The sequence below is a fragment of the Pteropus medius genome, unplaced genomic scaffold, assembly GCF_902729225.1.
Source record: "Pteropus medius unplaced genomic scaffold, Ma_sr-lr_union100, whole genome shotgun sequence".
Taxonomy (NCBI): Eukaryota; Metazoa; Chordata; class Mammalia; order Chiroptera; family Pteropodidae; genus Pteropus; species Pteropus medius.
In genome coordinates, this window is record NW_024343732.1 from 4,859,800 (window position 1) to 4,878,239 (window position 18,440).

Genomic DNA, 18,440 nt, shown 5'->3' on the forward strand with positions numbered 1-18,440 from the left:
TAGTAAATCATAGTTCATATTTGGTTTTATCCTGTTATTTAATGTTTGGCTAACTTAAAGCATTTTTCTGGAATACCTCAAGAGATAAATGAATCAAAACTTTGAAAGGACAATGCTATTTTATAGTAGTTTTAAATCTGAACTGTGGGGCATTTCTAATGTTAGTTGGAAGTCACTTAAAACCACTAAGATTATAAACTTCTGTAGGCTACATTGATAAAGTATATATTGAACAATAATCTTTATCAGTATCTTTGATAAGCAACAGTGTGATGTTTTTGTCGAATGAAAATAAGGTTAATGGAACCCCTGGTACAAATTTTTGTTATGAATAGTTCTCTTATTTTTTTTGTAGAAGAATTAGGTAATGAAGAATCTAAGAAAGTAAAAACTTTTGTAAATCAGAGATGATCACCGTTAATATTACATTTCCTTGCACTTTTTTCATCTTTTATATTTGTATATATATTTTTTAAAGGAAATAGAGATCAATTTATACATTCTTTTGTGCAGTCTTTTTTCCCCTACTCAACATCATGTTGAAAGCATTTTTCTCTATCATTAAAATTTCTCCAAAAATGTTATTGATGGTATAAATACCATAATTTCTTTTACCATTCCTCTGTTGTTGAATAATTAGGTTTATAGCAGCTCCTACATTGCCTGCCTTTTTTTCTCCTTCCTTACTGTCAAAATCCCTATTTTGTTGAAATAAATGGGAGGGGGGTGGAGGTTGAGGAGAACCTTTGATTTCAGGGAGGGACGACCCTTATCCCAGCCCCAGTGGTCTGAATTAGTTACGGCAATCCATTCCCTGTCACCAGAGGGTTGGTCTAGGGGTAAACTTGGGACCTTGTTTGGCCCAGTCGAATATAAAGGAAATTCCACTGGGTGTTTTTTGTTTGTCTGTTTTTTGATGGTGGTGGTGGTGATTGTGTTGTGTGTGTGTGTGTGTGTGAGACTCTTGCAAGGTAAAAGCTATTGGACCCCCTTTCCACTGTGTCATTTCAAATGTGGGTGTGTGTACTATAGCAGCCATTTTGTGACCGTGAGGACGTGCTCTAACTAAGGACGAAAAGCAGACCTGCTCTGAATCCGCAAATTAGAGCGGTAGAGAGGGCATGGTTTCTCGGTGACAACGTTGAGCTGGTACACTAAACCTGGACATCTTCGCTCCATACTTCTTGTTTTGTGAGATATTTAGCAACAGTTAATTGGATATTATATTAATTGTACTGTAAGTGGTAGAAGGCTGTTTTACAATGATTTCTGCGCTCTGTATTGCTGCAGTTAACATCTTTTTAAATATATCTTTGATAACATTTCTGATTTTTCCTTAAGTTGGATTCTTATAAGTGAATTATTTGAAAGAGTGTGAGCATTTTTAAAACTTTTGATACATATCGCCAAGTTGTTTTCACAGAACTTTATTTCACTTTGTTTTCTCTTTCCCTACTAGTAATCTTTCCTTGAGCTTATATGAGAGAGTCAAGGCATGATAATTTTTTTCATGCCCAGAGCAAGCATTCATCTTTCCTAAAGCATTGCAGGCTTTGATTAGTACACCAGGGACTGATCCAAATGTCACTGATAAAACAGAATAGTAAAGTTTCACTTTTTCTAAGCCTTTTGATGTTTCTTCTTCATTTGTACCTATTAGAAAGTACTTACTCTGTGGTAGAGGAAGCTAAATTTTAGTTTCCTTTAATTGATTTTTAAGTAAGAGAAAAGATTAAAAGGAACATTTTCAGCATAGGATATCTTGTGCTAAATGCACAGAAGCCACCAAAGAGGAAATGATACCATATTTCCAGGTAATGTAAATGTTATCACATGACCGGCCGTTGAACAGTTGTTGGCATACCGAAATGATTCTTGAAATGGAGTAAAAATTCTCTTCACACAGAAATAAAGAAGTAATTGAGTGTCTGGATAGATCTGATAATCATGACCTTGTCATGGAATTTTACAAGGTAATTACACAGTTGCATCCTGATGTATAATATAAGGAAATAATACTTGAGATTAGAAACTGAGAAGTATATCAACCAAATTACATTGTAGCGTGGGTATGGTTTGTGCTTTTATATAGCACATTACTTCAAAAACATGAGTCGGTTATTTCAAGAGGCAGAAGTAAAGACCTAAATAAAATCAAAAGATATATAATGTTCTTGGTTGGGAAAGGTAAATATAGAAAAGAGGTAGTGCTAAGTTTATATATGAATTTAATGTACTTTTTCCTTGGAATACTTTGTGTAAGTTATGTTAAAGACAAAAGTCAATCAAAAAAAGAAAAAAGTCATGTAGGTGTATTTGTATGTGTCTATGTATTTAAGTTTTATATTTTATAATACCTGTCTCAAAGAAAATATATAAATATTTTTGACCTAATAATTCCATCTTTGAGAAATTATACTTCAGATGTACCCATAATTATGTACAATGACATATGAATGAATATTTTGTCACAATAATTGAGAGTTTCCACTGGCATTTAATGAGCAGGGTCCAGGTATACAAAACATCCTGCACTATGAAAGACTCCTAAACAACAAAAATTATGCTTTTCTAGTGGTTAGTAGTACCTATGTTGAGAACCATTGTTAAATTCTGGGAATATGGGGATGAATAAGCAAAGCCAAGTTCTTTATTGTGTTTTTAATGAGAAGAACAGCATTATATATTTGTTTCATGTCTGCGAAAATCAAATCAGGGTAGGGTGCTAAAGGGGGACAGGAGCAGCTAATTTCGATGGAGGTCAGGGAAGGCCTGTCTGAGGAGGCAGCATTTGGACAGGAACTCGTATGACCTGAGGGAATGGACCATGCAGAGAAGAGGAGGTTGTGGGGTACATTCTAGGCAGAGGACACAAGTGTACAAACTCTGAGGCAGAAGCCAAGATAAAGGCAGTTCATCAATAGTAAAAAGGCTAGTGTGGCAGGGCGGTAATGAGTAAGGGGAAGGTGCCCTGATGTATCAGAGATCAGAGATCAGAGAGCTGGGCGGGGCTTTGGTCATGTCAGGCCTTGCAAACCATAGTAAGGAGTTTTGAGTTTTATTCTGAATACGATAGGAAGCCATTGGAATTTTTTTTTTTTTTAGCAGGAAAGTGACACGTTCACATTTATGTTTTACAACAGTTACTCTGCCTCGTATGTCATGTGAATTGACTATAGGAGCCTGTGAGTGGATACAGGGAGACCAGTAGGAATCTAATGCAGTAAGAATGGGCTAGAGATGTTGGTGACTTAGATTAGGCATATGGAGAAGCATTTGGATTCAGAATTTTGAGGTCTTTATTTTTTGGGAGGTGGTAAAATCTCAGTTGAATTAATCAAGCTCCTGGGGTCATGGCACATTTATTACCCATGTTTGCAAAGTCCCTCTATCTTTTCCTTTCTTATCTATGACCTCTGTTTTCGTTGCTCTCTCTCCCCACCAGACATGTTTCTATTATATTTGGTACATGCCTCAGAATACATATATTAATATTTTAACATAAAGTGTTTATGGATAAAGTATTTCAGTTTTACATAAATGTTATAGTGCTGTTCAGCGGTTCCCAAACTTTAGTGTGCATCATAAATACCTCGAGAGCTTGTTCAAAAACAGTTGTCTCCAGTTTCTTTCTATAATGCACATCGCTTATGATATAAATCAACTTATGGTCTCATGTCTTAATTTCTCTATGGTTTATGAACAAGAATGGGAAAAGGGTATATGCCTTTATATTTGAACTGACTATTGCCAGATCACTCTTCGGGATAGGTAACTGTACCCATCTATACTCTTACCTAAGAGTTCCTATTTCCTTACATCCCTTTCTCCAGAATTTGGTTTCATCTTCATTTTCTAATATTTACCAAAATGACGGGTATAAAGTAGTAACTTATTGTTGTTTCAATTAATATTTTTCTAATTCCTAATGAAATTGAACATCTCCTCACAGGTTAGTCATTTCACTCTCATAATCAGTGTTAAGAGTTTCTTGTGCGTTCTTTCAGAGGTAGGTTAAGCGTATACAAGCATATTTACATAATCTATTTTTAAGAAATAAATGTGCTTATCACCGTACATTTCCCTTTAAGTGCTGCTTTATCCGAATCCCGCAGATTTTGACATGTATTGTTTTTATTATCATTCGGCGTTTTATATTTTAAGAATTCTCTGTAACCTTAGGACAATGAAGTGTGTTATGTTTTTTCTTTCCAGTCATATGAGATTTTTTTGGAGTTAGTATTTTGTTACCGATTCTAATTAATATAATTTGATCAGAGAACATCATCTGAGTAATATCCCCTCTTTGGAATTTATGGAGACTCCCTTTGTGAGGCAGTGCCTAGTCGATTTTTGTTACTATCTCATATGTATTTGGAAAAAATGCATTCTCTGTTTGAATTGTTCTCTGTAACTTGGATTATTTTTGTCTACTAGAACTGAGTTACTTTTGGATTTCTGTCAAAATCTCCAACTACAATTATTTCTATATCTATTTCTCACCATCGTCTTGTCAAAATTTTGGGGGGGAGGTGTTTTTATTTTACATAATTGCAGAATGCTAGATTCAACTTACTATTGTGTTGGGTTTTTTTAATGTGCTTTTCTTCAATTTCATTGTATTTTCTCCATTTTTATAAGTCTCCTCTTGGAAGTACCTTCAGAGTTTGCTGGAAATTTTTTCATCTTTAGTAATATCAGTAAAGTCTTATTCTTTATGGGATGTTTTTCAACTTGGCAAACAGTTATTAAGAGCCAGCTCTGAAGAATTTTTCCCAATCTTGGCGTAAAACGACAAATGTATTTCAATATGGGTTTTTAAGGGTCTTTAAACTGACTCACAAGTTTAATTAAAAAACAAAACAAAACAATTGCACCTAAGTGGTTGGGTGCATCATAGAGATATACTTTTGTGTGGTTCAGAATGAGTTACCCTGAGATGTGCCTTTGTGTTGTGGGGGAGGAACAGCCTTTCCTCTACCCTTGAGGTTCTTCTCTCTGGTAATCAAATTGACATGAGAGAGGTTAGCAAGAGATAACAACCAAGTTTAATACATACACATATATGGGAACCCTGCATACATGAGAGAGTCAGAGACCCCACATGCAGGAGAGGTTCTAGTCCTGTCAATTGTTGCTTGTGTTTTGAGGCTGTATGTTAGATATGTATATTTCATGATTAGTATATATTATTGATCTTCATTATTCATGAATTTTGTATTTGCTTATATGCCTCCTTGCTAAAATGTATTTATAATCCCCAGATCAGTATACATAATGCTTTTGAGGTCCTAGGCTCTCTCAGCCAGAAAGAGCTAGGAAATAAATATATGTACACTAACCTGTACACTCACATTTTTACTTATTTTCTTTTTCTATCTGTGTATATCTAAAAAAGCATGAGTTCATATGATACCTCAGATTCCAAACCATCACTTCCCCCTTTTCTGGCTCTCATTATGTACAATATATTCACTTGTCTGTTCAGTCCTAGTATAATAAGTACATGACAGCCAGCTATATTGTGAAAACCAGATTTATTAACTACAGTTACAGTATTTGTGTACATTTCTTTATGTCTTTAGCCTTGTAGTTTGCAGTCAAAATGCTGTTTTCCAAAGTTACTTGGGTCCTTTTCCCCCCATCTCCTCCTTTGTTGCTTTGTTATCTATTTATAATACAATTAGGTTCATTTGTTATTGTTTATATTTCATTTTGGGTTTCTTTTATATCCTGGTTGATTCAGTTACTTTTTGGGGGGAAGGGGCGCACATGTAAAACCTTGCTGTGGTTCTCGATGTCAAAGCTGTACAAAAGGGTATGCTTCAGGAAGTGTCAGTCTTCCTCATTGCTCTTCACCTGTTCCCAGTTCCCCCTCCTTCCCACCCCTCTCTACGCCAGTAACCAGTCTCTTTAGTTTATGTTTCAGGTATTTCTTAGGTACACATGAGCAGATAACGTGTATTTCTTATATCCCCTTCTTTATTACATTGTTGGTAAAATACTGTAGATACTCTTTTGTACTTTGCTTTTTTCACCCAACATATCCTGGAAATCACTCCAAATCAGTTAAAAGAGATCTTTCCCACTCTTTCTTTTCATAGCTTCATACTTCATTGTGTGAGTGTCTCATAATCTGCCCAACCTCTCTCCTGCGTATGATCATTTAGGTTGTTTCCAGTATTTTGCTCTTACAAACAATGCTGCAACCTTGTGAATTTTCTTATTGTCCAAAGTGTATTTTCTGTGTAGGCTCCTAGAAGTTATCAAAAGTTAAGTGAATATGTCAGTTTTTGCCAAATTCTTTTTTACCATGCAATTTTTTAAATATAGTCAGATTTACCCTCTTTTCTTTATTCGCCTTCAGATTTTTAGTGATTAGTTACAAAGTTTTTCGCCACACTAAGGCTAAAGAAATCACCTGTGTGTTTTCGTCTAGAACTTGTGTGGTTCATTTTGATATATTTAGAGCCCATATCCATTTGTCATCTATTATGTATTATGTGAGATATGGATCTAATTTTTTTTTGAAATAGCACCAGTGTCCCAGAGACATTTTTAAAGAAGTACATCATTATCTTAGTGATTTAGGATGCTACCTTTATTATATACCAAATTTTTATATGTACTTGGATTAATTTCTGGACTATTTTATTCCATTGGTATATTTACCTATATATGTGCTAGTACCACTACTTTAATTATAGAAACTTTATAGTATGTTTTAACATCTGATAGGGCTGGTCCCCATTCATAATTCCTCCTTTTCACTGTTTTTCTGGCTGTTTCCTGACTGTTCTTGCATGTTTATTTTTTCATGTAAATTTTAGTATCAGCTCGTCTAATACCATAGAATAACTTGTTGGTATTTTTATTGGCATTGCAATGATTTTATAAATTAAATTAGGAAGAAATATAATCTTTTAATGTCCTATCCAAGAATAGAGAATGTCTTTCTATTTGTTCATATCTACTTTGTGTCTTTCAAGAGTGTTCTAAATTTTTCCTGGTATGAGATTTGCACATTTCTTGTTAAATTTATTCCTGTGTTTTAAATCTTCTTTACTGCTGTTGTAAATGGAGTTTTCTCTACTATCGTGTCCTATTTATTGCTTGTGTACATGAAGACTTGATTTTGTATGTTAATTTTATATCCTGTCATGTTACTGAATTGTTTTATTATTTAAATGTTATCATTGCTTTTTCTGGAGTTTTTCAGGTATACTATCATATTATATCATCTGCAAATAGAGAGAGTTTAATTTTTTTTTTCTTTACCCATTCTTACGCTTCTAGTTGATTTCTTTTGTCTAACTCCTTTGGCTAATACTCTAGTACAGTGTTGAATACAGTAACAGAGATGGTGGATATCTTTGCCCTGTTCCTGATTTTAGCAGAAATGTCTTTAGTGTTTCTATATTAAATGAAAGAAGTTTTAGAGCTATGTATGTGTGGGTGGCTTTGTCACAGAGTTCTAGACATTTGGATAGAACATGGAGACAGAAATTAAGGAGAGGTTTCTATGAAGGCTAATCTACGCTCTGTCAAATTCTAGGGCAATAGCATATCACATTCAAAGGCCTAAGGTTTCATGTTTCAACTTGGGAATAGTAATTAGATATACCGTTAAAACAAATCATTTGAATTTATATAAATCATTGATGTGTTATCATAGTCATAAATAAACATTTTATGCTTGTATTTGTCTTGTAGTGTGTACTGTATTTATGGAGTTTAAAGATAAACCATCCCAAAACGTTGTTTCTACTTCGGGGAAATCATGAATGCAGGCATCTTACAGAATACTTCACCTTCAAACAGGAATGTAAGTATAACCGCTTCTTCAGAACTTTTCTAGTTACCCTTTACCCAATCCCAAAGTGAATCAAACATAAAGAAAAAAGAAACCAATGGGCCTCAGATGCTTCCTGGTTTTTTTGTTTTTTTTTTCCCCTGGTAAGAACTGAGATTCCACCTTTTAACACATTTGTTTTGAAAATAACTCTGGGGTTTCCCCCTTATGTTTATAAAGTAATACATTTAGGATATTTGGAAAGCAGAAAAGTCCGAAAAAGATCAAAATTGTTCACAATTATACCAGTTAAAGATAATCACTATTATCTCAATATTTGGGACATAGTCTTCTATTCTTTTTTGTATATATAAAAACCTATTATAAATAAATATATAAGTATATATATTTTAATAAAATCGGGCTCATATGATATGTACTGTTTAATTAATTGCTCTTTTCACCTTATGTAAGAGCATTTTTCCATATGATTAAATATTTTTTAATGTGATTTTAAAATGTTATTTTAATGTTTTTAAAGTATTCCACTTTATCATGTATGTAAACAGTTTAATAACAACTATAGGACATTTAGATTTTTTCCAACTATAAGTAATACTGTAATAGTAAAAAAGCTTATTATTAAAGGTAGAATTTTTTGAAAGTCAAAACATTACTAGCTGATAAATTGTTTTTGAATCTCACAGATTTCTTTGACCAGATCTAGGTACTTACAGTTGGCTCTTAACTGACATCCGGTGTGATGATGACTATATTGGGAGTGTTTAGGAGAACTTGCCCTAGAGCATTTGTACTTTTTCTTTCTCATTTCCCCAAATATCTGCTTATAAGACTTATATCCTTACTTCATTCATGTTATTTCTTCAGACAGTTTCTTCTCTGGTTGCTTTTTCTAAATTAAAGTCTCATCATTTAACTCTCACACCCTGCTTTTTATTTCATAGTATCTATCAACATCTAAAATATATGTATTCTATATATAAAACATATATTTTTAATATATTTGTTTATTGTCTTAATCTCCTATCAGAATTTAAACTTCATGATGGCAGGGACCTGTTTCGTTCAGTCTTGTTTTCCCAAAATAGTATCTAAAAACTCATAAGAGATGTTTAATAAATATGGCTTCAATTAATTTGTTGAATGAATGATCATCTATGATTTGTATCATTAGAATAAACTCTCAGAAGGGATTTACTAGGTCAGAGGACATGAACATTTTAAGGATTTTTGATACATATTTGAAATAGTCCTCCAAAAAATTATATATCAGTTTATACAGTGAAAGGAAAATACTGAAATTAAAAAAACAAAATTATACCTTTTTCGATTTCTGAAATATTAGCATAGTCTCTGTAAAACAAGGAAGTTAAACTTAATCTCTTGGGTCCTGTCTGGCTCTAAAATCTATCTCCCCCAAAATGATCCTGAATACATAAAAATAACTCTGGTGTTTCTATAATCGATATTTTGATCATGGATTTTACTTTGTGTCCTATTCAGATTTTTCTTCAGATTATTATCTTGGAGGAATATAAGATATTTAAAGCTTTATTCCCAAAAGAATATTCAAAGGTGAAAGAAATACTTTTTTCTTTTTTTTTAAAGAGATACATTTAAATTTGTTTTCAGCGACTTAGTCTTTATCCAACCCCTGACAAAATCCTTTTACTTATAGGTGTATTAAACAGTTTGATAGTGTCCCATATGTTCATATTAACTCTCATTACCAATCCTTTTACTTATAGGTGTATTAAACAGTTTGATAGTGTCCCATATGCTCATATTAACTCTCATTACCAATAGCTTCCTTCATTGAAGTTGGTAGTTGTAAAGACAACCATCCTCCTAGTAGAGCCTGAAAAGAAAAATTGTTCTTATTACAAGAAATTTTAGGGTAAGAACACTTTAAAAAAAAAATCCCTTTGACAGAAAAGTCAGCTACAAATGTGTAAAATACAGATCATTCCAGCCCTTGGGACTTATTGTGGTAAACATTGTAAATCAGTAGATAATAATCAGGAAGTTAAAAAAAAATAGATCTACTGTTGATGAGTGTTTAAAATGATATAAAGTATTTGAAGAACAATTTTGGAATATCTGTAAGCATTTTGACAGCTAGGAATTTATCATGTAGATTGTATTGGTTTTTTAATGCTGAATAACAAATTACTACAAATTTGGTTACAGCATGCCTGTCTGGAAACCCGCCCCTCCCTTTTTATCTCCTTATCTCCTAAATTCCAGAGTGCTGCAGCCTTCCTTAGTGGCTCAGTCTCCTTCTAAAATGTACTTTCAAGTCTAGGGCCATGCCACCCTGACCACGCCCAATCCCATCTGATCTCGGAAGCTAAGCAGGGTCTAGTTAGTACTTGGATGGGAGACCACCTAGGAAGACCAGATGCTATAGGTGGAAGGAAGGAAGCAGGAAGAAGGGAGAGGGAGGGGAGGAGAGGGAGGGAAGGAAGGAAGGCGAACTAAGGAAGGAACTTTCAATAAATCTTACTTTTTTTCAGTCTCAAAAACACAAGAAACAAATTACTACAAGTTTAGCTGCTTAAAACTGCACATTTATTATCTCACAGTTACTATAGGTCAGAAGTCCAGGTACAGTGTGGCTGAATGCTCAGGGTCTCGTGGAACCAAAATCAAGGCGTTGCCAGGGCTGCAGTTCTCTTCTGGATCTTGGGGTCTTTCTCCAAGTTCAGTAGTTTTGGCAATCCTGTGACTCTAGGATTAAGGTCCCCATTTTCCTGCTAGCTGTTGGCCAGGGACTGCCCTCAGCTTCTAACTTGCCATGCGGCCACATAGGTAGTCACAACGTAGATGTCTGCTCTTTTCCAGGCTGCCCGAATGCATCTCTCTGCTTTCCTTTTCTGCGATTAGCCAGCTGGTGAAAACTCTGTTTTTTCAAAGACTCACTGATTAAGTCAGGCCCACCCAGGAGACTCCTTTTTTGCCATAAGGAGGTGTATTCATGGAAATCTCAGCATAGTCACAGGTTCTACCTACTCTAAGGGACACAGATTATACAAAGGCGTAGATCATTTTAGAATTCTGCCTACCACACTATGTACTATTAAAAAAAAAGACAATAAAATATGGATGTATAAGAATGTTCATTGTAGTGTTACTTGTAATAGCAAGCAAGAGAGAGAATCTAAATGTCATTAAGACTGCTTAAATAAGTGATAGTACATTTTAAATGGAATACTAGGTGGCTATTGAAAGATCAAGGTGGATCTAGATGTACTGATATGGAGTGATGCTCAAATATATTGTTAGATGATAGAAACCATTTGCAGAATGTGTAGTGTGATGTCTTTTGTAAATTAGAAATGTATAATGTATAGAAGAAATTGGTAGTAGTGATTACTTGTGGGCAGTTGCATCAAGAGGACTTGTACTTTTAATTTATATCCTCCCATAGTACTGCTTGAATTATCTTTCATCACCACCATGCACTGCTATTATAAAAAACTTTTTAAACTGGTAACTTTAAAATTACCCTATTGGGGCCCAAGCATTTGAAAGGCTTTTGAAAGCACCCCAGGTAATTCAGCTACATGCTGCTGGTCAAGAAGGCCTGCCCTGGAGGCTTGGGAGTTATCTCCTACTTGTCATTTGAGAACCATTTCACCAAGTAGTTTAAAAATTAGAAATATTTCACATTGTTTTTCTAAGTCGACTATTAGAGTATTCCTCATCACACCTGTATTTCTTTATCTGGGAAAATTAAATAATACATGTCAAGAAGTTAACAAAGGCTTTGGAATGCTCACTATTTTGCAATAGGTAGGTAATGAAGAAAGCTGTCTGTGGATGTCTGCATTCTGAATTAAGGTTCAGTTCTCATAGGTAACATTTTATCTAATTCTTCTGCTGTTTTCTTAGAGTTTTTGTTGTTTTTGGTTTTTTTTTGGACTAGTATAATTGGTTCTCACTATTTTTAGAAGATGGGACAGTAGGTTTGGGAAACAAATTTTAAGTGTCTCATTTTGCACAGAATTTCTTATCTCGGATTTTTATTTGCTTTTCACATGGTTTAATTTAGTTAAACCAGGTTTCTTTATTTTTCTCTTATGTACCAAGATACTCCATCTGTTTCATTCTGATGCTGCCTCTGAAATGTAAATAAACATTGGAACAAGCACACAAATTCAAGTACAATTTCAAATTTTATTTCTATATAAGGAAAGAGCATGTGTGCTGCTTTGCATGGATGTTTTTACTGATAAGCCAATCTCTCTTAAAGGGCCACTGTGGCTTTTCGAATCAGCACCTTATAATTACTGCTAAGTGATGCTCACTTCCAGATTGTGCAGCTGCAATCTTGGTAATATTTCTAAAGCGGGCAGATGGAGGCTCTTCTTATATTAATTCTTAAATTGCTTTATGCTGCAAATTTTTTTTTGTATTCCTTTTAAATCCAGAGATAATTTGAGTAGCAGAGAAAAGTATTCCAGTTAATTTTTGACGTACTCACCTTTGCAAAAACATTTATTTTTATGTACTTGGAAAGCAAGAAACCTAGTACTTTTATGACCCCATCTCATAGCCTTGGGTCCAAATTTCTAAAGTAAATTAATTTCTTGTTTCCATGAGCTATTTTGTGATGTGTAATTAACCAGCTTACTGATAGGTTCCAGAAACTCTTATAATTTTGCTAATGAAACGGTATTGTTATGATTTTTAAAAAAATAAACAGATATCGTTTGTCATTGTTCATTACAGCATTACTTATAGTATTAAGAGATTGGTATGGTTAGCTTGTGGTATGTCTGTTAAGTTAAATACTATGTAGATATAAAAAACATAATTACAAAGCTCTTCATACAAACATGTAGTATGATCTCCAAAATATGTTAAGTACAAAACAGTGTATAGATGCTGCCACTTACGTAAAAAATAAAAGGATGGTGTGAAAAGAGAACAGATATACATGTCTGCACTTGTATGTATCAACTAGCTTTGTAAAGACACCAAGGAACTGGTAATACCGGGTGCCTGCAGAGAGAGTGTAGGAGACACTGTGTCCTTTTGTAGCTTATAGATTTTGAGCTGTGTAAATGTATTACCTTTGTTTTAAATAGTGAAAACACATAAAATTAAAACAAACATATAATCAATGGCTAGACCAGGTTGTGGTTTCTTGTAAATAATGCTGCCCCTCAAAATTACTTTCAAAAACTGTTGATAATTTTGTTTTGTTAATGTCGTATTACTGATTCTAGTTAGAACTTGTATCGGTGGATCCTATGACTGACATGCATTTTTTCCTTTATTATGGAAATAATTGTTTTATGAGCTAGATCTTAACATTTGTCGTGAAAATAAAGTGCATGAGTCAGCTAATTTAACCTTTGGGAATTATGTAGTTGGCTATTTAGATTCTCCTATGAAATATTTAATTTAAAAACAATGATCAGGAAGAGTATTACATGGCGTTAAGGGCATGAACAGGTTCAAATTCCCGTTCTGCCACTTACTAGCTTGCAACTTTGGGCAAGTCAGCCCGATTTCCTCAGCTTTTTAATAAAGCTAGTAAATTGTGCCTACTTAACAGGGTTTCTGTGTGGATTTAATAAGGTAATTTTATTGGTTAACACTTATATAGTTCTTGCCGTGTGCCAGACATTATTCAAAGCTTTTAACATATGTGAATTCCTTTAATCCTCCCAGCAACCTTGTAATGTAGGTAATACTATAATTACGCCCATTTTATAGGTGAGGCGATCCAGGCACAGAGAGAGAAGTAATTTGTTCAAAGTACCCTCGCTGGTGAGTGCGGGGAGCCGAAGGTCAGGCCTGGGCAGTCAGGTTCTGGACTCTGCTCTCTCGACCCCTGTAGTGTGTTGAAGACGTAGCTTGCTGAGGGCACATGCACGGTGTAAGCCTCCGGCAAATTTCAGTAATGGAGATAATATAATAAATGTTGCTATACCAAATTATACAGAAAATGTAAAATTTAAATGTTGGTATTTATATACATATCATATACTTGAAGAAAATTAAAATGGTAGCATTTTATAACCTAATTTGGTCATGTGTTTATATAACATGAACTTCTTTTTGCCTAATTTGATCCATCACCTCTTGTTTTAATTTGCAGAATAAGTTAAGACACTGTATTACTTGCTGTCTTTCTTCAGACTCGGCGTCCTTTTGGAAGTAGGCTAAGGAATTCTTTGGAATCATTGTTAAGGTTGAGAGGCATCTTATTTGTGTAAAATGGTTTTGTGGAACATGAATTAATAAGTAATTCAAATCCCTGCCTATATGCAACCTTAGGACTGTTACAGAAGAACTCCTTATTGACAGGGACAACAGAAAGTTCCGGCTCCAAGGATTTTAAGGAGAAAAAGTCAATCACTAGCCAGGAATGAAAGGTTTTTTTTGTTTGACTTTTTTCTTCCACAGCCTTTATGGCCAATGCTAGGTCTACTTTTGAAATAGCCAAAATTTATAGTGTTCAAATACAAAGCAGAATATAGGGATATAATTGTAAGGAGATACAAAGATGCATAAAACATGGCTCTTGTTAACTGGGCTGTCATAGTTGAGTCAGCATATGTTGTAAAATTGATGATCTTAACTGCTGTCATAGGAACGCAGAATGCTCTGAAAGTTTCCAAAGACACCCGCAGACCCCCTTAATGCCTTCAAACCCTGATCACCCAGAATTGGCAGTAGAGAGGATCTTCACATTCAAGGAAAGCCTGTAACCTCAAATGTGGCCCACTGGTTTACACCTTCCCTTGAGGGCTCTGTCCCCACTCATTCCTGCCACTCATGTACTGCACTCTGCCCAAATCTGGACCCATTACCCTTCACTTCATTCCCCAAAGCCTTGTCAAAACCAGGCTCTGATACTTAAACATGTCTTCCGAAAGCTTGGAGGTCACAAGAAGGAAATAAACACAAATAATTACCAACCAGATAAGCTGACTCACTTGCTATAGCTTTGTTCTCTAGCCCTGTAGGTTCTGTCTCATCTTCACAGAATCTTGGAAGAGGAGAAGGAGCTCATAGTTCTGCAGGGCTGCATGCCTGTACGACTTCTGGCCTTCTCTACTGATGTGTCCCTCCAAGCACGGCTTGACTTTTTGAAATCCAAGGCCAAGGAAGAAGAAACCATTGCTTTCTCTTTAAACGAAGCCATTTTTCAGTTTTCCACCTATTATTTCATGAGCTGTTCTTTCTTGGTAACTGTGGAGACCCCACCCTCTGCCCACTGGAGTATTTCCTTGTTCTGTAGCCCCAACATGACAACCACATCAAAATACATTTCATTAAGATGAACGTTTTTACATAAAACAGATCCAAGATATAATTTGCTTATAGACCTTAAAAGTCATGAGCAAAAAGATTATTGACATTTTATCGATGACTGAAAACTCCAGTTTCCATTTACATATCTTCAGCACTCCCAAGGGGTCTTTTTAGACCCAACAAAATATTCGGAGTACCATGCACTCTCCGTGGCCTCCACCTACTTAGGAGATGTTTCTGGAAGGGCTACACCAGGCATCCATTTCCAGTGGAGTAGTCCTCACAGATTTGCTGCCGCTCACCTCCATTTCTCCCATCCCCTCCAAGTCACGGTTTAGGTGCAAGGAAAAATATCCGCACTGGGCAGGTTAGGGAGCCACCCTGGCTTGGAAGCCGCATGCGTTACAAGTACCCGTATCTCTTGTAAAAACTTTCTTGGCATAGCTTATAGGGTCCCACGGGGACATACTTTGCGAGTCACTGCACTCAGAGAAGCCCAAAGCTATAGCTTACTGCCAGATGGTTGTGTAACTTTTACTATAAGCAGCATGCATAAGCAACATTGCCTAATAACACAGCTGACGGTCACCTTATCGGGTTTCCAGGGCAACAGAGCTAGAAAGTTAATCCAAGGTCATCCCTGTCTTTAGAGAAGGAGAGAGGTTGTGTTTACTCTTCAGCCACAACTTTTCAAAAATATCTTTACAAACATGATTGTGTTTTCAAATTTGCCCGAAATAAATGGCTTTGAAGTAGCTTCATAATCTTCTGGCCTATATCCGTTTTCCTATATGATAAATTTTAGCTTTTCTTCTTTTGACTGTTTTTTTTTTTTTTGATAGGTTCGAGATCAAATATTCTGAGCAGGTGTATGATCGTGTATGGATACATTTGACTGTCTTCCTCTTGCTGCCCTCTTAAATCAGCAGTTTCTGTGTGTACATGGAGGGATGTCACCTGAAATTACTTGTTTAGATGACATTAGGAAAGTAAGTAATCTTTCATTAGTCTCATGAGGTGTGTATACATATATATATATATATATATTTTTGCTGTCAACTAATACGTCTTTATTGCTGAAAAATTCTAAATACAGATAATCAGAAGTAAAAAAATGGAAATCACTTGTGATTTCATTATTGGGAGATAATCCCTGTTAACATTTTAACATTTCTGTAATTTTTAATGAAATCTGTGCTTTTACTAACTATAGAAACATAACATTTTTGAGTATATTCCTGAAACTTTAAATCATGTGAGAAGGTTTAAGGAAGGAAACCAGGGTTCTAAATCCTGGTCTTGCCATTAATTATGTAACCTTAACCAAATCACTTAACCTGATGATCACAGTTTCTTCTCTGAAATGAGGAAGTAGGAATGGACGGTCTGAGGACTATCCCAACTCTGAAATTCATTGGCTTTGACATTTTAGGTGATAGAGTTTAATTGCTACACTTGCCTGGTTGGTGATTATTTCTTCTAGGATTCTGTATCTTCCCGATTGAAAAAAGACCAGTCTTTTGTTCTACATTACTTATTTTGTTCTACATTACCGTCTTTGCTCCTCTATCTTTGTATATCTTACCTCTGTCCTATAGGTCCTGAAACTAGAGATTTATAAAACTGATTACTGTCCTCAGGGTAAAAGGTGTATCTGTGTGCCCTGCCTTTTCCCCTTGCCTTATGGTCTTTTAAATAACCAACATTTCTCATTTACATAAGTAAGTCTTGAATTTTACAATTCTAAATCAATTGTATTAATCAATTTTGCTTAGTAGAAGTCCTCTTCTTGGCACTCAGCTCTTCTAGTTACTTGTTTTTTCTTCGTTTTTAACCAAAGCAGCAGTGACTAGAGGCTTAAGTTAATAACTTATATTGAAATGCCTCCACTGCATAGAGTGGAAAGGATGAAAGCCCTTTACAAAATAAGACTAGCATGCTTTAAATAAAGAACTCTCCATTGGAATGAGGTAAACAGCGAACAGAAACACTGTAAAACCCTTCCTGCTCTCCTGGTAACTTTGGCTCCCCTAGGCAATTGAATGAACTTTATTTTATAGTCTTTCTAAACAGTATCTCCATAGTGGTTGATTTCATATTTGAATTAAATGAGTATGTACTGCTTTTAAGATTAGGATGTAAGGGGGTCCTTTTTCTACAGAATGGTTGGATGGCAGGGATATTTATTTAAAACTCATTACCAAAAAAGGCAGGGCTATTTATTTAAAAATTATTACCAAAAAAGGCAGGGCTATTTATTTAAAAATTATTACCAAAAAATCATAGAATTTGTGTACCTAAATTTGTCAAATGTTCATTTTCTTTCAGAAAAATATTTTTGGGACTTATTGCTTTCTCTCCCAGTACATTTTGGTGGGTGGCAGGGTTGTTTGTTTGTTTGTTTTTGACCCATACCAGTTTTCAAAAGCACTTTCGCTTTCATGATTTTTTTTTCTTTTGGCTTTTGCTTGTCTTCTAGTTAGACAGGTTTAAAGAACCTCCAGCCTTTGGGCCAGTGTGTGACCTGCTTTGGTCCGACCCCTCAGAAGATTATGGCAATGAAAAGACCTTGGAGCACTATACCCACAACACTGTCCGAGGGTGCTCTTATTTTTACAGGTAAGCTAACCTTTAGAATTATAGAGTTGGGAAAGGAAATGGCAATATAGTTTATCAAATTATTTTTAAGTATTTATATCTTGAATTTGTGTGGCGTCGGGACTTTTGTTTAATTTTTTGATTAATAGAAGGCAGAAAACTCTTGTTTCTTTGTTTTCATATTTTATTAGGATTTATGCCCAATAAGTGTAGCATACCCAACCTGACTGAACAGAACACCTTGCATTGTTTCAGTGTTGTTTTCTGATTTTCAGCAATCTAGATTATTTGTTCCCAAACATCATTATAGACTTTTTTAAAAAATAAAGATTTCTTGGCTCTTCCCCTAGACATTCTGATTCGGTAGATCTGAGATGGGGAACCCTGTTGTTTTTAAAAAAGCTCTCCAGCTTTCGGAACCACTGATACAGGCAAAGATATAAAAAGACCGGGACATGGTGACCTGAGCTCAGGACGTTTCCAGGAAGTTGGCTGTTGTCTTAAATCTCATGCGTAAGCTTTCATTGTGCTTCACCACTCAAAAATAGGGAGATACAGGAAAGTCCAAAGTCTAAATGTTTTAACCTTAATATTTTATTATGACAATAAATACATGTATTTAGTCCCCTAAAAATCTGTTAATTGCCTAAGATAAATGCATTCATTAAATGGAAGCCACATATAAAAAGTAAGGAGCCTCAGTTTTAGCATAGTTTTAACATTCTCCGAGCAACCTTTTTTCATTCCTTTCTGCCAA

The 18,440-nt window shown here is 35.0% G+C and overlaps 1 protein-coding gene across 1 annotated transcript in view; it reads left to right on the forward strand.

Annotated features, from left to right (window-relative positions):
- The window catches only part of PPP3CC (protein phosphatase 3 catalytic subunit gamma), a 70,421-nt gene that overhangs the window by 28,180 nt on the left and 23,801 nt on the right, over positions 1-18,440 (forward strand). The window contains 4 exon segments of the mRNA XM_039868082.1: positions 7,714-7,829; positions 15,928-15,959; positions 15,962-16,074; positions 17,565-17,704. Coding sequence (XP_039724016.1) covers positions 7,714-7,829; positions 15,928-15,959; positions 15,962-16,074; positions 17,565-17,704 — 401 coding nt within the window.